Genomic DNA, 19,897 nt, shown 5'->3' with positions numbered 1-19,897 from the left:
TGGCATTGAGTGGCTACATTAATAACAGGATAAGGAATGTTACTAAAACTAAAGAGGAATATTTTAACGATTCAAGGGTCCATCCACAAGATTGTATAAAAAGCATAAATGGTTGGAGTATAAATGTCAGAGTGTCAAACTGACAGCTGATTAAACACACTTACAGTTGGGAATGTCAAAATCCCTCTTCCAATAATCATAGCACTATTTCACCAAAAACAAACAAAAATAATAAGGAAGGGTATGGAGGAGTTACATAGCACTACTAACCAACTGGATCTAACGTACATGAACAGAACCTTACACATCCTCTTCAAGGGTACACATTCACCAGGCCACAAAACGAACTGCAAGACATTTAAAATAACTGAAACAAAAAAAGAAATTATGGGAAATTTCCCCACCCAACCTAAAATCCAAGGAAGACAAAAAAAATTTCCTTGTTGTCTTTGCCAGAGATGGATTTTTCCAGTTCACTCTGAGGGTGTAGCCCTTCTAAAGTCTGCCTTTTCTCCCCTGAGATCCTGGTTTGGACTCCCACTTTATACAAAAGCCCCGTCTCCCGTCTCCCCTAGCTGCCTCTTCGTCGCCGAGATGGACAGGCGTGACGGACGCCCCCACAGTCCAGCTGTGCCGCTCGCTTTTCACTCTTGGCCATTGGTGAGCTCCCTCAGTCCCTCGCCGCTCATCCGTGCTTTTCAAAATGCGTTTTTGATTCTGTGCTCAGCATTCTGGGGGTTTTGTGGTCAGAGGGTTCTCAGCTGATCCAGTTGCCATGATTCTGGAACTTTACGTCTGTCATATAATTCTTTGGTTATTTTACGGGTTCAAGTTACACCGGCCTAATAAAGTTCCCTTATTTGGAGCCCGATAGCCTTGGGTTTGAATTGCAGCCCTACTGTTCGCCGGTTATATAACTCTGCATGAGTGATAACACATAGAAATTCTCTGAGTCTGGGCTTGTGGATGAGGTTTAGGGATCAGGATTCCAGGTTTTGCAGTTTGCTATAAAGATTATTTCTAGTCTTACATGAGAGAAGGCATGATCAGCAAAAGATAATGTTATCGTTATCCACGCACTCATCAACTACTGAGTGCTCATTTTGTGTTGGGAACACAACACTAGGAACAACAACAAATATAGGAGCAAGCAGCAAACGTCAGCTAAGTTTAAGTGCAACGGCAAGGCGGGGAGTGCATTGAGAGCGTCTGTAGAAACACAGTGGGACTTTCTGCTTGGGGATGGGAATTTCTGTTTGTTGATGTGACAGTTGATTTAACATCTGAAGGAAACTGAAAATGTTCTAAAATTAGACTGTGTGGCTGGCGCTGCGGCTCACTAGGCTAATCCTCTGCCTTGCGGTGCCGGCACACCGGGTTCTAGTCCCGGTCGGGGCACTGGATTCTGTCCCAGTTGCCCCTCTTCCAGGCCAGCTCTCTGCTGTGGCCAGGGAGTGCAGTGGAAGATGGCCCAAGTGCTTGGGCCCTGCACCCCATGGGAGACCAGGAGAAGTACCTGGCTCCTGCCATCGGATCAGCGCGATGCGCCGGCCGCAGCAGCCATTGGAGGGTGAACCAACGGCAAAAAAGGAAGACCTTTCTCTCTATCTCTCTCACTGTCCACTCTGCCTGTCAAAAAATATATAAAAATAAAATAAAATTAGACTGTGGTGCTGCTTATCCAACTCTGCGACACTGGAAGTGAGTGAACTGTACGTATGTGAATTCTATCTCCATGAAGGTGTTTTTTAACAAGTCTGAATGAAGAAGAGAAAGTCCAGTGAAAAGCACGGGGTAAAAATTTCTAGCGCAGGGAAGGCAGTGCGAGGACTCCGAGGCTGGACCGGGCTTCGGTGAGTGTGAGGAGGAGCAAGCTGCGATGCTGGGGCTCCGCGCCGGGCGGGCTGTGCACGGGCCAGGTCCAGACCCGCGGGAGCCCCAGCACGCAGCACTCTGTCGGCCATCTTGAATAGTTTTGATTTTATCCCAATTGCAATGGGTGGCCTTTGAAAAAATCCAATTGCAGAAGTGATATCTGGCTTCTGATTTGATCACCATGCTTCCTGTCAGGCAAGGGAATTACCAGAAAGGGAGAGGAGCAAATGAGCCATTCCATAATAGCCGGAAGCATGGTCGGACGGATTTCAATTCTGACTCGGCCCGCAGTTTCCTCAAAATCTACCTTATTGAATACACTCGTTTGCTTATCTGAGACGAGATGCGGCTGAAAGGCCACCGCAGCAGAGGGACCCACGAGAAGTAGAGTTCATTGTCCGTCACTAGCCACAGAAGAAAAACGCATCGGAAGTTCATCTCACTGTTGCTTTTCAGACCCTCTGGTTAAGGAGAGGGGAAGGTTTCCGTGCCTTCAGCCAGCCTACCGCTGGCCACCAGGCGTGTCACCTTCACTGGACTGTGGCTCGCCCAGCCTCCCCACCTCAGTCAACTCAGAGCTTTCCTGAAGCACCTGTGTCTCTGTCGCACGTCAAGCATCAAGTCAAAACGTGATCTCTAGAACCCACAAGCAGGAAAACACAGGGCAGTTATATAAATGATTAAAAGTCTGGGCTTTTTGGAATTAGACACAATTTGGTTTAATTCTAAACTTTGATATTTCATGACTGACTTTAGGACAGCCCTACCTTTTGTTCAGTTAAATTAGGGACAAAAATAGGTGTGTTTCATTGAGTGGTCAAGTCGATGCCTGCAAATCACTTAGCACCAATGCCTGATACTATAAGCACTCTAAATAGGCAGGGATTTTTATGATTGTTGCTTATTCTAATAATAAACTCATTACTTTTACAAAGGGAAAAGTAAGTATTTTTAAACGTTGAAATCTATTTACGTTTAAATGACATGAACCTGTTAACCACTACATGAAGTTAAAATTACCATATTCTATATAATCTAGGGTATCAATTTTTTTCTGTAATAAAATTAGTTAAAAACAAATTTAATATGTATATAGTCTTTAAGGAGTTTTTAACCTGAAACTCAGAAAGTATAAATAAGTCTTTTAGCAAACTATTCCTAACCATGAAGTACTACAGAGTATTGAGTTGGATATTTTTTTTTTTTTTGACAGGACAGTGAGAGAGAGAAACAGAGAGAAAGGTCTTCCTTTTTTGCCATTGGTTCACCCTCCAATGGCCGCCGTGGCAGGTGTGCTGCGGCCGGCGCACCGCGCTGATCCAATGGCAGGAGCCAGGTACTTATCCTGGTTTCCCATGGTGTGCAGGGCCCAAATACTTGGGCCATCCTCCACTGCACTCCCTGGCCACAGCAGAGAGCTGGCCTGGAAGAGGGGCAACTGGGACAGAATCCAGTGCCCCGGCCGGGACTAGAACCCGGTGTGCCGGCGCCGCAAGGCGGAGGATTAGCCTAGTGAGCCGTGGCGCCGGCCTGAGTTGGATGTTTTTAAGAGTCCCAAAATGGGGGCTGGTGCTATGGTGTAGCGGGTAAAGCTGCCACCTATAGTGCCAGCATCCCATATGGGCACTGGTTCAAGTCCCAGATGTTACACTTCTGATCCAGTTCTCTGCCATGGCCTGGGAAAGCAGTAGATGGCCCAAGTCCTTGGGCCCCTGCACCTGCATGGGAGACCCTGTGGAAGCTCCTGGCTTCCTATCACAGCAGCTCCGGCCATTGCGGCCAACTGGGGAGTGAAACAGAAAGACCTCTCTCTCTCTCTGCTTCTCATCCTCTGTGTAACTCTTTCAAATAAATAAATAAATCTTTAAAAAAAAAGAGTCCCAAAATGAAAATAAGCTCTTATGTACAATATTAGAAGGATGACTACACATAGCATGTTTTAGGTACATTTTTAAAAATTTCCACTCATGACAGAATGTAATATATAACATATAATGTAATAATATAATTATAATATTATACTATACTCAAGTATATCTCAAGTATTATATAATATATGATAATATAATATAATAATAATGTATATTGGAAGACATTAAAGTGAAAAATTAGGATACAAAAGTACATGTACAAGCACACTGTTATTTCAAAAATAATACCTACAAAAAGGTAATGACAGCTGATTTGGGATGGCAGAAGTAAACATGATTTTCTTTTGTTTGCTCTCTTCTCTACTTTTTATGTTCTTTTGCATGCATAGATTCTTTTATAATAATGATAAGGAAATGATAAAGTTAACACGCTATTAAAAACTGCAAGCTAAGTGTCAAAATGCAATGGAGACAATTTGTTAGAACCTCAGTAATCCTTACACAGACACTTGGAAAGTTTCCTGAGAATAATGGTTATACAGAAACCAGAGTTACCTTAAGTGGGGTTATTACCAGGTTATTTACCAAAGTTTGGGATAAGAAGATTGGCTGTGTATCAAGAACTCTGTGAGGGCCTTTGCCTCTCTCAAGCCATCACTTAGCACTTACTTATTCCTCTGATATTACAATTTAACTGGTCAACTGGAAGTTTCACCCAAGTAAGCAGAAAAGGGAAAACAATCCAACCAAGATCATGTATGCCTGCTTTCTTGGGGAATGGCTCTTTATTAGTATCTTTCTTTTTTTTTTTTTTTTTAATATTTCCTTTGTTTTTTTGAGAGGCAGAGTTAACAGAAAGAGGCAGAGACAGAGAGAGAAAGAGAGATCTTCCATGTGCTGGTTCACTCCCCAGACGGCCACAATGGCCAGAGCTGGGCCAATCTGAAACGAGGAGCCATGAGCTTTATCAGGGTCTCCTACGTAGGTGCAGGGCCCCAAGCACTTGAGCCGCCTTCCACTGCTTTCCCAGGCCATAGCAGAGAGCTGGATCGGAAGTGGAGCAGACAGGACAAAAACCAGTGCCCATACAGGATACAGGCGCCCATATAGGATGCCGGTGCCGCGGGCAGAGACTTAGCCCAGTACACCACAGCGCCAGCCCCTTTGTTAGTATCTTTCGATCCTCTAGTGACTGTGAAATACAGTCCATCTGTTCCAACACAGGCAGTGCCTCTGCACTGGAGCAACCACTGGTTGCCTTCAATTGGCCACCTTGCGTTTGGAATACTCTCAAGTGTTTGGAATACTCTCAAGTATTTGGAACACTCCTGAGTCTGGGGCCCACATAGCTTGACTGTTGTGCCTCCTACCGAGAGCACACCATGTGTCTTCTCCCTGGAAGGCAGTCTCCTTTAAAGCCCCATCAGAGGCTGTCACTCAGTCTTCCCATAGAGAATTCAACACACACTCATCATGTCGGTATCCTTCTGCTTTGATGGAAATTTGTATGGCTTATAGGTTTTAGGACCTAGTATTTCTCACTTCAAAGAGTAACCCTTAGGGCCAGCAGTGTGGCATAGTGGGTAAAAGCCACTGCCTGCAGTGCTGGTAACCCACATGGATGCCGGTTCAAATCTTGGTTGTTCCACTTCCAATGCAGCTCCCTGCTAATGCATCTGGGGAATCAGTGGAAGATGGCCCAAGCACTCGGGTCCCTACTACCCCTGAGGGAGACCCAGATGGTGTTTCTGGCCTCTGGTTTGGCCTGGCCAAGCCCTCACCATTTGGGGCCATTTGGGGAGTGAACCAGCAGATGGAAGGTCTCTCTGTCTCTCTCTGTCTCTCTGTGTGTGTATGCCTCTGTTTCTCTGTAACTTTGCCTTTCAAAAAAATATTTTTTTTAAAAAAAAAGAGTAACTCTTTTCCAAAATCATTATATAAAAACACATTGCTTTTAACTGATTTAATGAAATTGGATTCCTTACTTTAAATCTTAAAAGGATAAAATCTTTGAAAGAGATCTTTGCTAGCGGGCTATGTAAGCAGAGACCTAGTCTATAGTTAATATTAATGATCATGATTTTTGAAACCAGTCCAGAGTTAAATCCTTTAAGAATAATAATTATGGCTATTTTGGTTAAAATCTGAGTTTTTCATTAGAGTCAAATCATGTCTGACATTTCATAAAGCTAAAATGCAAACAAAAAATGATGAATCATGTTCATAAATATGCAAACTTTTACTCACGCCATGATATTAAAAAGGTAGATTATATCTGAGACTGAATGGCAAAACAGGAATTTTTTAATTGCCAAGAATTTTATGTAGCAAGTTTGTTTATTTGGTAACATAAACATAAAATAGGAATCCTACATTTACAGAAGTGGAATTACAGAATATAAAATATTATTTTACAACAGGAAAACAATGGGATCATTTTCAACAGTCTCATAGAGAGCCTTTAATTTGCAATGCTACTCTCTCATGATTAACAGGATTAATATGTGGGTTTTCTGTGATTAAAAATAAGTCAAGGTACCTGAGTTTCACATACATTCACCACACATGGTAGACAGTGTAATAAAGATATGCTGTCCGAGTTACTGAAGTTCCTGTTTTAGCTCATTTTACCCTTTACCTAAATAGCTTGTAGATATATAAAACAGCCACTAACTACATTAACTTAGAGATGAACTTCTCTGGTGTTCAATTATCCAAACGCACATGCACCTATTCAATGAGAAAACAAGAGTGCTTACTGCGTAAGACTAACTGGGAGTCATGACTTTGGACAAAATATAAATTCTAACACCTCTCATGAGACTTGTCAACTTTAAAACCCTAACTCATGGGGGATCATCAATAAATACACTGAGAAACACAGCCAAAACAGTTTGGTTTCAGTCTGAATTCAGAATGTGAACCAACTTTTTTTTTTTTTTCTTTTTGGTACATTACATGAACCAATCGGTTCTCTGTCCAAAATCTCAAATATGAATGATATTAATAACTTGAATGTGTGAGATTCAATAAAAATGGCACTTCAGGGAAATTATTGCTTGACCTAAAGGGAAAATGTTGCTGTTGTGACTCACTGGGCATAAAGCTTGGTTTTATATGAATAAGGCGGGTTATTTGCGGTCTTAGCTTTCGGTGATATTTTACAACCTTTTGTATTTTCCATGCAGATCCTTCAGACAATCTCTAAAATTAGAGAGGACACTTAACAGAATAAAACCTCCACCTGAATGGTAAAATATATTAATTCGACTATTATATAAATAGAACAAATCTGATTCACTTATTGGGCAAGCGCTACCTTCTGAGCCATGTAACTCAAATTAGATTCAACTCGGTGGCAAACAATTCATTTTCTCATTAGGCAATCAGTGTTACCTTCAATAAGGCAATTCCCATTTAGCCTCCGGCCACAGCTGTTGTCCTTAAATCAAAATTCTAAAACTTTAGATCATGGAAAGGACATGATTGCCCCAGCGGGTGGTTAAAGGAATCCACGCTAGAGGTACATGCTAATGGCGACAGGAGTTCTTAAGAAGTCCCAGCTGATTAACAGAGCTCTCTCTTCCCAGATTCAGGGACCCAAGACATTGAAATTTACATGGGCAAGTGCAACTGTGAAGTAAAGGTGTAAAAGTTCCACAACCCTCCTCAACTCTTCATTCGTACTTCTAGAATGGGGAGGCACTGGAAATAACAGAATATCATTGTTTCTAGGACAGTAGGTAAAGAAGCATGTATATATTTTTAAATCCTTTCGAGTATTGATTAATGCTCACCAATACTAAGACCCTTGTATTCTTTTGGATATGCAAATTAAACTTGCAAACCCATAAAAACATCCAGCAGTTATCACTAGTATGTTCATCAGTAAAGCACAATGTAATACCAAAGAAAGGGAATATGACTGGATTTATGCACATTAATATAAAGGTATCTTTGGTAAGAAAGTCTATGGTTTTTATATAAAAAAGCTTTTCCATTTTACCCATCACTACCCAGTAAGCACATTAAAAACACCACCAGTGAGTCCTGCACAGCGCCCGGGGACAGCCAGGACAGCTCCCCTCCTGGGGACTGAGCTGCGTTCAGTCCTCCTTCTTGTCCGAGGCACTCTCCGCGCGGTCTTCAGGGCTGACTCTATTACTTGCCATGGAGGGAGCTGTCTGGGCTTCTTTGGGTAAGGAGAACACATGGCACGTCTGGAGGTCCAGGTATGTGGTAAATATCTTAGCATATTCTGGGTGCTTCAGGGCAAAACTTTTAAACTCCTCTAGAAAGGCAGAAAAAAAAATTGAGGTGAATCTTCTTTCGGCATAATGTACATAAACAAATAAGCTTAATACAATTATTGTGGGATCAGAGCAGTCAGTGGCTTAGTGGGTAAAGCCACCGCCTGTGGCACCAGTATCCCATATGGGCACCAGTTCAAGTCCCGGCTGCTCCATTCCATTCTAGCTCCCTGCTAATGCACCTGGAAAAGCAGAGGATGGCCCAAGTGCTTGGGACCCTGCACCCATGTACGTGGAAGACCTGGAAGAAGCTCCTGGTGCCTGGGTATGGACTGGCTCCTGGCTTTGGATCAGTCCAGCTCCAGCTGTTGTGGCCATTTGGGGAGTGAACCAGCAGACAGAAGATTCTCTCTCTCCCCGTAACTCTGTCTTTCACATAAATAAAAAATAAATCTTTAAAAAGTAATAATAATATAATTATTGCAAAATTCTGTAAATCAACTCACAAACATTGCTGGTGAGTCTATAAATTGTACAGCACTTTAGAAGACAGCTTTCCCATTATTTAATTCACTTGAAGAGATGTATATTTTATGGCTTATTAATTCTATTTCGAGCTAGTTATCCTAGCGAAATCTGTGCATGTGGTGTTCTATAAGACATGTATGAGAACGTTCATGGCAACATTATTCATAATTAGTAAAAAAAAAAAAGGAACTCCGAAGTGTATCACCAATAGAAGTGAATTAAATAAATTGTAGCACATTCGTGGACATAATGCTGTATAGCAATGAAAATGAAGAAAGCCATTTGGCAATCATGTGAATGAATCTTAAAGTCATAATGGTGAGTGAAAAATCTAGATACAAAAGAACACGTCATGTAAGTTCAAAAGCTTAGACACACCAAAATACAATATTTAAAGGTATATAATCTTGTGGTGGAATGTAAAGCAATGCCAGGCAGTGATTCCTCTTCATTTTGATTTTTCTAACAGGTGCATGTCTTTCTTTGGAAGGTCTACTGACAGAGAGGGAGAAGGAAGGGGAGGAGAAGGGAGATGGGAAAGCTTCAGTCCTCAAATGCCGGCTGCAGCGGGGGCTGGGCCAGGCCGAAGCCAGATGCCTCTGCAGTGCATTAGCTGAAAGTAGGTGGGCAGTGTGGTAACCAGGACGTACACCAGGCACTCTGACGTGGGCTGCAGTGGCTTAACTCACTGTGCCAGAGATCCTGCTGAAGGCTCCCCCTCCTCTGAGAGCGAGGAAGGGGTCCCAGCTGGGAAGGGCCACGCAGGGCTCTTTGGGCTTCTGAAAAGCTCTCTTCCCTGACCTCAAGGATAATTACATAGGTGCTCATTTCATCAAACTGCACTGTGCTGTGTGTTTATGTATTGTTGTTCTTCAGTAACTAAAAATGGTGTAAAAGAAAATTCTATTACCCAGGACTTTCTATTACTGGCTTTTAAGCCTATGGGGAAACGCAGCCTGGAAAAGCCGAGACCTGACCTACAATCAGCAACAGCCAGGAAAGTGTACAATATCCAGCAATCAGGTCACAAGAGCTCTGGATAGAGGACTTCTTTTTACCTATAGTGGTTTTCTTCCTTTTATTTATTTATTTTCATTTCTTTGAAAGTCAGAGAGAGAGAGAGAGAGATTTTATTTGCTGGTTCACTCCCCAATGCCTACAACAGTCAGGACTGGGCCAGGCTGAAGCCAGGAGCCTAGAACTCAATTCGGGTCTCCCATGTGGGTGGTGTGGGTGGCAGGGACCCAAGTACCTGATCTATCATTTGCTGCCTCCCAGAGTGTGCATTAACAGGAACCTAAAGTTGGGGGCAGAGCCAGGATTCAGACCCAGGCACTCCAATATGGGGTGTGGCCATTTTAACTACTAGGCCAAATGCCCATTCATATCTGTACTTTTAAAACAATCCTGCATAACCAACAGTCTGCTTCACAGAACATTACCCAAACCAACAACTCTGGCAAATAAACACAGGTCTTAGTGATGACCTAGTCAGGATTGAGCCTGAATCACTCCTTTCAACCATGACTATTTTAAGGATGGGGACACAGCATGTGTAAGGGACTTCTAAGAGCCAGGAGCGGCCGGCGCCGCGGCTCACTAGGCTAATCCTCCGCCTAGCAGCGCCGGCACACCGGGTTCTAGTCCCGGTCGGGGCGCCGGATTCTGTCCTGGTTGCCCCTCTTCCAGGCCAGCTCTCTGCTGTAGCCAGGGAGTGCAGTGGAGGATGGCCCAAGTGCTTGGGCCCTGCACCCCATGGGAGACCAGGATAAGTACCTGGCTCCTGCCATCGGATCAGCGCAGTGCGCCGGCCGCAGCAGCCATTGGAGGGTGAACCAACGGCAAAAGGAAGACCTTTCTCTCTGTCTCTCTCTCTCTCACTGTCCACTCTGCCTGCAAAAAAAAAAAAAAAAAAAAAGAGCCAGGAGCATAGAGCTGATCCACTGAGGCCAAGAACTTCGATGCCAGCACGTGCACTTGCTCCAGAAGATCGTGACCCTCTGTGGGGATGTCAGTGGAATCAGAGAGGACCTTGTTTCCAGAAGTGCCGTGAATTGACTAGAAGTGGAATTGGGGCATTACATTTGCTAATGAAAAACCAAGAAAGAGAACAACTTAAGGATCGCATTTAAACAATGTAAACAGTCATAGTCGTGACACATGTCAGAGCATGTTTTTAAAATGCAATTACACTTCAACATTCCTGCAAAAAAATAAAGCGAAGGTTACAACATTGAGGAAGGGGAGACAGCCTGTGCTATAAAGAAAAGGATTGAGCTCAAAAACAAAGCAGGGATCACTAAAAATTACTTACGTTAACAGGTGAGATTATGGCCACCTACCAATCATTTTTAGCACTAGTTTCCATTAAAACGGTTGTTATAAGTAGTTTTTCAAAATGTGATAGTTCAGAGTAACAGAAGTCTCACTTATGAAAGGAAATGGTTAGAGAAGAATTAGTGCACATGGGTTCAAGACCTGCAAGTTTGATCCCAGTATATACATGCGTAGTTCCCCATTTGATCCTTTCTATTTATTTTTTTCAAAGATAAACTCAATAGATGAGGGCCTTAGGCACTCAATTATCTAAGACAGAATAGAAGGCAGCCAAGACTATAGTAATTAAAAACATAGAGTAAGAGAAATATGTGATCTACTTTCTCTGTCCCAGGAAAGTCAACACACTCAAACACTTTGAACACCATAAGGAAAAAGTAATTAAAGAGGAAGCCCTCTCCAGCCTGGGGGAAAGACTGGGGAAGATAAGCCAGCCTGATGTCTAGGACCACATCAAAACTATGGCAGGGAACAATTACCTAGGCCTCTCCACGGAGATGTGTTTCTAATGGCTGCTCCATGAAACACAGGGACACCAATCTGCCAGCCTGCAGTACTGTGCAATACTGCTTTACTGTGTGGGTTCCAGCTATGAGGAGAGAGGACGATCACAGCTGGGAGGCCCTGCCACTCTGCAGGAGGGCTCCATCCATGGTTGTCCCTATCACACAGGGCTTGCTACCAAGATGGCAGGAGACCATGAGTGTGGACACTAACATAGGCCACTAATAGTACACATTAATAGATGGGCTAGCAGCTATTACTGTGGGGACCTTGGTTCATGTTTCTCAATTGGTGCTACAACCCGGCTTGTTCCACCTGCTCAGATGTGCCTGGCTACATGGAGAACAGGAAGAAAAAGGCCCTCACAGAGGGACCAGCAGACATGAGAGGCACTGAGGTACAGCCTCTCAGCCCAACTGTCTTGCATTTGAACCTGACTCTGATATTATTTAGCTGGATGGTCTTAGGAAGTTATTTAAGTTCTCTGTATCTCAGAAAAATAATAATAATTAAGAACATTGATTAAATAGGTTTGTTGTGCAGAATAAATGAGTTAATATCGTTAACATGTTCAGAAGAGTACCCAGCAAATAAGTCCTTCATATTGGCTTCATGTACTAGTACTATTACACTACTGTTATTAGGCTCATTTACACTACTTCTATTTTTAATGTAATTAGTCAAGGAAAATAACTATTTTCTAGGAGAGTCAAGCCACATTCCTTTTAGACTGATTCAAGGTCAAGTTGCCTACTCACCATAGGAAATAGAATCTCCATGGGCAATTTCCTTGAAGAGACCAGAAACATCCAGGTCAGGCACTCCAAGAGAAGCCTGGAGAATGGTGGAAAATTCTTCCTCTGTTATGTAGCCATCTTCATCAACATCAAAGAGCTGTTGGATAAAACACACGTATAATTAGCCTCCTTGGGGCAACAATGGTCCGGGATATTCTTAGGGGAAAAAAAAACTCTTTAATAATTCGAATTTGTTTAAGATTTTATTTATTTATTTATTTGAGAGGTAGAGTTATTGACAGAGAGAGGGAGAGACAGACAGACAGACAGACACACACACACACACACAGAGAGAGAGCGCGCGCGTAATCTTCCATCTGCTGGTTCATTCCCCAAATGGCCGCAATGGCCAGAGCTGGGCCAACCTGAAGTCAAGAGCCAGGAGCTTCTTCTGGGTCTCCCATGTGGGTGCAGGGTCCCAAGGACTTGGGCCATCTTTTACTGCTATCCCAATCCATAGCAGAGAGCTGGATCAGAAGAAGACACAAACAGGCGCCCATATGGGATGCTGGTGCAGCAAGCAGAGGCTTAGCCCACTAACCCACAGCACTGGCCCCAATAATTCAAACATTTGCTATGCCTGAGGCTGGGGATATACAGTTAAAGAAATTTTGGTTTCTGCTACTCTTACCACACTGAAATTTTAGTGATGGAAAGAGACATAATTAAAACAGGGGCTTTCAGTCCCAAAGGGACAAATGCCATATGTTATCCCTGATCTGTAATAACTAACAGAGCACCTAAAAGGAAACATGTAAAAGTGAAATTGACATTTTGAAAAGCAATGACTTGAACAGCCCTTGTCCTCTCTGATGAGGAACAGTTTTATTATTATTATTATTATTTCTTTCTTGATACCATTCGTTGAACTCTTTACCTAACATAGAATTAATCATATTGTATAAAGTCAAATGAAAAATAGATCTTGGTTAAAAATAAGAGTGGGAATAAGAGAGGGAGGAGGAAGTTTATAATTGTAAAATCGCATAATTCTGCATATGTTTCTATGGACTTACTACTAAGTGTAAAGTTTAAAAACTTACCAGGGGACCCCAATTCCATTCAGCTGGGCAGTAAAAATGCCACCTTAAGTGTTAAAGTGATCATGTATATAGGATTAAGTGTTAAAGGGATCATATAAATAAGATCAAGTGTCTGGTAATAATAATAGATAGAATTAAGCCGGCGCCGTGGCTCAATAGGCTAATCCTCCGCCTAGCAGCGCCGGCACACTGGGTTCTAGTCCCGGTCGGGGTGCCGGATTCTTTCCCAGTTGCCCCTTTCCAGGCCAGCTCTCTGCTGTGGCCCGGGAAGGCAGTGGAGGATGGCCCAAGTGCTTGGGCCCTGTACCCCATGGGAGACCAGGAGAAGCACCTGGCTCCTGTCTTCAGATCAGCGCGGTGTGCCTGCCGTGGCGCGCCAGCCGTGGCGGCCATTGGAGGGTGAAACAATGGCAAAAGGAAGACCTTTCTCTCTGTCTCTCTCTCACTATCCACTCTGTCTGTCAAAAAAAAAAAAAAAAAAAAAAAAAAAAAAAAAAAAAAAAGAATTAAAAAGGAGACAATGATCCAACATGGGAAGCAGTCCACACAGCAGACTCATAGAATGACAATCCTTTAAAAGCACTCTGACCTCTGAATCAGCCATTAAGGCATTCTGGTCTGGCTGAAGAGCCCATGGGAACATTTCAGGTATGGAAAGCCAGGATACTGTGGAGAAAAAAAAATCCTACATGAAGGATCTCCGTGAGACTCCAGTAGCAAGAAGAGGCCATCAAAGAAGGGTGTACTTTTCTCTGAAGGGAGGAGAGAACTTCCACTTTGCTTATGGCCTTGCCTAAAAACTGACAGAGACTGTGGACTCAAAACACTTCCATTGCCTGGGCAGTTCATGTCAAGAACCTCGGGTGATCACTGACGTCATACATAAGAGTGCTAATAGTTAAATTAACAGCAGGAGTCACTGTGCACTTACTTCCCATGCAGAACTTCTGTCCTAAATGAGTTGTATTGAGAAATTTAACTGTAAAACTTGCTCTCAAACAGTTTTTATACTTTGTGTGTGCAGGTGTGCCAACAGTTGTAATCTTTACTTAGTATAGAGTTGGTCTTCTGTGTACAAAGTTAATTGAAAACGAGTCTTAATGGAGAGTGGGACTGAGAATGGGAGAGGGAGGAGGAGGTGGGGAGGGTGTGGAGGTGGGAGGGTGAGTATGGTGGGAAGAATAACTATATTCCTAAAGATATACTCATGAAATTTATATTCATTAAATACAAGGTTAAAAAATACAATAGCTGAGAAGGTGGACTTAAGATTCTTCAGGGGCAACTATGCGATCATTAAGTATACTGAAAACAGATTTTGTAAAAGTTAGGAGTGGGAAAGCAAGAGGGAGGGGGAGGAAGGTTTGGAGCATGGACAGGAGGGAGGGGAGGAAGTGCCACTGTGTTCCAAGTCTGTATATATGACCTTATGTATACAGACTTATATAACCTTATGTAACTTAAATAAAAATTAAAATAAAATAAAACAGGGGCTTTAACATAGTAATTTCGCAGGGACATGAGGGCAGAGTGAGGAATCCTACCCAGCGAGGTCAGAGAAGCTGACATTTGAGTTGGGTGGTGGAACGTGAAGCTATGTTCTCAGAATATACAAGGAGTGGCAGGTGATTGCCTGGGTTCAAGTTAGGACAGTAAGGGATAAGCAGATATCAGACCATGGGAGAGACACAAGGGTATCTCAGAAAACTCATGAAAAATGGAATGAAAAATAAGCTCCGGGCTGGGCACTTAGCTTAATAAGTAAGATGCCGGCTTCCCACACCTGGGTGCTTAGGTTCAGTTCCTGACTTTAGCTCCCAGCCAATACAGACCATAGCGGGCAGCAGTGCTGGCTTAAGTAACTGGATTCCTGCCACCCATGGGAGAGACCTGGGCTGTGTTCCTGGCTCCTGGCTTCAGTCCCAGCCCAGCCCCAGTCCACTCTTGGCCCTGGCTGTTGTATTTGGGGCATAAACCAGCAGATGGGAGTGCTGTCTCTCTCTCCCTCTTTCTCTCTCCCTCTGCCTTTCAAATTAAAAAGGATAAGAGTAATAAAAGATGTTCTTTCTTCTTCCCCTAGGGAGTGTCTAGTTTCACGTATTTTAAAAAAACAGCTTATTTTGGCATAGGAACTTTTTAACATCCATGCATAGTTTTTCCGTCATATACACCACGGACTCCTTAAAGTCTCTCATACAATGCCTCACTTAGTCCTGTAAGATAATGTGGGGGGTAGCGTGATCATACATGAAGTCAGGGAATCCTCTGAAGCAGTGTTGAGGAGGAGGTTTGGGGGAGGAGGCTGATAAGATGAAAGGCAGGAAAATCAGTTGAGAGTCTGGAGTAGAGAAGCAGGAAGGACAAAAAGTTGCAGAATTTATAAGCAAGCGAAGACAGGACTTACATAAGAGGAAACAAAGTGATGGAAAGGAGGAAGCCAAGAGACTGGGGTTCTCTAGCTTGGACGAGTGGGGGAAAGCCGGGCATGTTAACCAAGAATGGGAAAACAGAATGAGATCATGACCTGGACTTGGATGGGTTAATCTGAGTGACAGGTGCCAGCAGGAAGGGATTCAGGTATCCGTTTGGGAGGCTGGTGGGGCCCGAGATAAGAGGCTGGTAAGAATGGAAGCTGTGCATGTCTTTGAGCTCATCAGTAAAGAATGTACCAAGGAAGGCGAAGCCCTGGGAACAGCGAGAGTGGGACAGGACAGGAGCAAGGAACCGGCAGAAGACAGGAGCCGCAGGAAAAAATAGCATGCATCTTGGAAACCGAGGGAGGGTTTTCAGGAAAGACAAGGAGATTCTGAAGGTGATAACGGGCAAGGAATGAAATGCCAGAGCAGGGCGACAAGAAGGAAAACGGTGTGCTGGGTCTTGACGACCTCGGTAAACAGCCCCAGGCAGCCGGAAGCCAGCTGACAGCACAGGCCCGGCCTCTGTATGTGCCTCGGACTTCCGACAGTGGCAGCCAGGGCCCCGTCACACCTTCAGGGCTGCGTCTGGGGCTTTGGTGGCTCTCACTTCTGTATGAGCTCCTTCCGCCTGGTCCATCCTGCAGGCTTTCATCTCCTCTCCTTTGCCACAGCCGCCTGCCCCACATCACCCCTCTCACCAGACTCCCCAGTCTCCCCCACTTCCTCATCACTCCAACAGTCCCCTGCTTACAGAGCTCCCGGTTCAGAGGAAAACCTCACCATCTGGGCTCTGGCACAAAGTGCAACACCCCCTCTCCTCTGGGGGATGGTATCTCCTCACTGCACAGAACAACGCGGGACCCTCGATCAAAACACCCTGCCTTCCCCATCAAGTGCATGGCCCAGGACGTGTGGACTGACCCTGGCAGCTGAATTGTGAACACAGTCAGAGTTTTCTCAACTGCGGGGCCCAAGGGGAAATACAGGGCAGCTCCTGCAGCCAGGCCCCCTGGAGCTGCCTGGGGTCCTAGTCTCCCCTTGAGCCTCCCGCCCAGCCTTACAACCAATTCCACTTTGCTGTCAGTTGACCAGAGTTGGCCCTATGGCTCTCAACTCTAATAGTCCACCTCTAAAAGGCAGAAATGAGATAAAAGAGGAAGTCCTGGGCCGGCGCTGGGGCTCACTGGGTTAATCCTCTGCCTGTGGCGCCGGCATCCCATATGGGCACTGGGTTCTAGTCCCGGTTGCTCCTCTTCCAGTCCAGATCTCTGCTGTGGCCTGGGAAGGCAGTGGAGGATGGCCCAAGTGCTTGGGCCCCTGCACCTGCATGGGAGACCAGGAGGAAGCTCCTGGCTTCGGATGGCGCAGTGCACCAGCCGTAGCGGCCATTTCAGGGGTGAACCAATGGAAGGAAGACCTTTCTCTCTGTCTCTCTCTCTCTCACTGTCTATATCTCTACCTGTCAAATTAAAAAAAAAAAAAAAAAAAAGGAAGAGGAAGTGCTACCCAGATAAAAGGCTCTGAAAAGGATGCTATGTGTAAAAGGCCTCTGTTAAATGAAAAACAAAAGTATGGAAAAATATTTAAAACGTAAAACACCTGAAAGGAGGGGTAAAAAATAGCTAATATGAAGCCTGGCCCTTGCCTTACCAAAAACAGAGCTAATTATAGGCTTAAGTCCTCCTTCCTTCCCTCTTCCATCCCCAGACCAAGGTCTAGGCCAGATAAAAATCTCAGGATTTCTCTAAAAACAGCAATTACTGTGATTAAGGGAGAAATTTTCTATCAGGTCTTTCATTGGTAAACCCAAAGTGAGCGTTTCTCCAAGTAAGCTTGTAATTACACATAGGATCCCAAAGCAGCAACAGAAGTATCTGGATTGGAATGAGTTAGCTATGTGTGTAATTTTTGGTTTTATGATGAGTGAGTCTATGAAAGCTGCAAGTTTTCAGCTTTGGTAAAACTTCTGACCTTGCCTTGTGACCATCTGCTAAGCATCAACCACTTGGGTTCTTTCTAGGCCCAGCAGTTAACTCAGTTTACAGCAATCAGAAATAAGAAAGGCACCCTTTTATAGGGATGGAACACGTGAGAATTCCTGGGGCTGTCCGTGGGGACCGCTAAGACATGAGAAAGGACATTGGGGGAAGAGTCTTTGTAATAACAGAGGGGAAAGCACGTGCTGGGGTCACAGTGGGATAACCTTCTCCAGAGAGTCGGGAAGAGGACGGTGGGAGAGGGAAACAGAGAAGATCCTTGGCTCTCGGGGTGGATGGGGCAGGAGACTTGGCACTCGACAGAAATCAGATGCACAGCAGAGCAAGACAAGCAGGGAGATCAAGACTCGGTGTTAGGCCGGCGCCGAGGCTCACTAGGCTAATCCTCCGCCTGCGGCACCAGCACACCGGGTTCTAGTCCTGGTTGGGGCGCCGGATTCTGTCCCGGTTGCCCCTCTTCCAGGCCAGCTCTCTGCTGTGGCCCTGGAGTGCAGTGGAGGATGGCCCAAGTGCTTGGGCCCTGCACCCACATGGGAGACCAGGAGAAGCACCTGGCTTCTGGCTTCAGATCAGCGCGGTGCGCCAGCCGCAGTAGCCATTGGAGAGTGAACCAATGGCAAAGGAAGACCTTTCTCTCTGTCTCTCTCTCTTTCTCATTGTCCACTCTGCCTGTCCAAAAAAAAAAAAAAGACTCGGTTCTTCTTGGGAGCTGCTCATGCAGGCACAGAATCCCTAGGGCGCATCGTATTTAAAAATGAGCCGAAGCACTTTCCCACTCAGAACTGAAAACTCCCTGTGGGAAATGCATTCTCCCTCTCCTTTTGCACCTGTGTGCGTGGAGTGGACTCATTTGCTCCCAACCTGGATCCTGGGTTGCTCTGAAAATGCAGGAGAGAACTTCAAAAAGGTCAAGGAAATGTGTGTCGTCTTTTAATTCCATTTTTCCATGAACTTTTGAGGCCCTTGAAAGTGTAACACTGCAGGGAGAGTCCCAGGGCGGAAGCTCGGGACATTTGTGGTGGTGTTCACCTAACACTACGGGGACAAAACAACTTCCCCCAGGAAAATACCCCTCGAAATACTGGCACACAGAATGAGAAAACAAGGATAGTTAGAACTTTCCAGATAGTGGGGCAGGAGGAACAGTGACAGGTGCTGCTTGTTTTAATCAACCATGCTATGTGGCTTCAAATTGGGAAAGCTAAAAAGAAATACCGTTTTAAGTTCATTTGCCAAAATCGCTGCTCTTCGATCTGTTAACCAGGCCTCTTTCAAAGACTTTTTGCTTAAATGGATGTGTGTGTTTTTTTCTTTCTCAGTAGCAACAGCTTTGATCGAATTACGCCCCTGTATCTGTCACAGCAGATCTATAGACTTGTCTGAGAGATTCACTGGTTTCCGAATAACGCGCTTCAGAGTCAACCCGAGATGCTTGCGTGGGGCTGCCAGTACCTTGAATGCCACCTGGATGATCTCCTCCGTGTTGGCAGGGTTGCACAAGACAGCCAGGCCGATCACATACTCGCGGAAGTCGATGCTACCGTCGTTGTTCTGCGGAAGGATGGGAGGCGTCAGTCGGGAGGAGCTACTGGTCATCACACCCCAGGGCGAGGCTCGGGTGCAGCTGGGCCCTATGCACGGAGCCTGCCGGGAGAAAGCCTCCCGCTGAGACGGAACAGCGAGCAAGTGGCCCACCTGTTTTCGATTCAGAAGGCAATATAATGAGAATGCATTTTCTGTTGCACAATAAATACAAACATTTATCACTGAAGCCATTTAGAGTGGCCCCATGGCACCCAGGGTGGGTTCCTGCCTTGATGGTAGCCCCTCTGGGAGGCAGGATCCAGGACTTTCATCTGCACTGGGCCTGAAGCATTAGTGAGGGTCCTGTCACAGGGCCAACACCAGAGGGTCCTTGAGGGTCCTAAAGGGTCACCAAGCGACGCTGTGCATGTAGGAAATGGGAGGGAAAGGCATGATCACAGCAAAATTCTTCCAGGCTCAATCTGCAGTAAAGCCAGGAGCAATGAGGCAAACCTGGGATCCCGGCCCCAGAAGACTCCACACTTGGAAGCCAGTGGAAAGGAAACGTAAGCAGCGGGAACACACTAAGGAGGCACTTCACCCGGGCAGCAGACGGGAAGGGCTTGGGACACAGCCTTCTCTACACGTGAACTGCTCACCTAGACAGGAACACTAGGAGGATGAAAATGTGGACAGACAGCTCAAGAAAGAGAAGGGAGGGAGGGAGGCATAAGGCAGAGAGCCAGGGCAGACC

The 19,897-nt window shown here is 45.0% G+C and overlaps 1 protein-coding gene and 1 long non-coding RNA gene across 3 annotated transcripts in view; one reads left to right on the top strand and one right to left on the bottom strand.

The window, feature by feature from the left end:
• The first annotated feature begins 475 nt into the window (after positions 1-475).
• On the top strand, positions 476-19,390 carry LOC138846390 (uncharacterized). Its single transcript, XR_011383868.1, has 2 exons — positions 476-660; positions 18,939-19,390. It is a non-coding gene; the product is annotated as an uncharacterized lncRNA (long non-coding RNA).
• LPCAT2 (lysophosphatidylcholine acyltransferase 2) overlaps positions 6,065-19,897 on the bottom strand; it is a 79,413-nt gene continuing 65,580 nt past the window's right edge. Inside the window, exons 12-14 of one of the 2 annotated variants that reach the window (XM_070061931.1) lie at positions 19,072-19,314; positions 12,124-12,259; positions 6,065-8,037 (exon numbers count right to left, since the gene is read on the bottom strand). In XM_070061931.1, the coding sequence (XP_069918032.1) occupies positions 7,853-8,037; positions 12,124-12,259; positions 19,072-19,314 (564 nt within the window). In that variant the 3' untranslated portion in view covers positions 6,065-7,852. The remainder of the gene's footprint in view (positions 8,038-12,123; positions 12,260-19,071; positions 19,315-19,897) is intronic. The other variant, XM_002711523.5, reaches the window with a different exon arrangement.

The sequence above is a fragment of the Oryctolagus cuniculus genome, chromosome 18 (assembly GCF_964237555.1).
Source record: "Oryctolagus cuniculus chromosome 18, mOryCun1.1, whole genome shotgun sequence".
In the NCBI taxonomy this organism is placed as follows: Eukaryota; Metazoa; Chordata; class Mammalia; order Lagomorpha; family Leporidae; genus Oryctolagus; species Oryctolagus cuniculus.
Note: the sequence above shows the minus strand (reverse complement) of the source record. Positions and strands in the feature narration are given on the sequence as shown.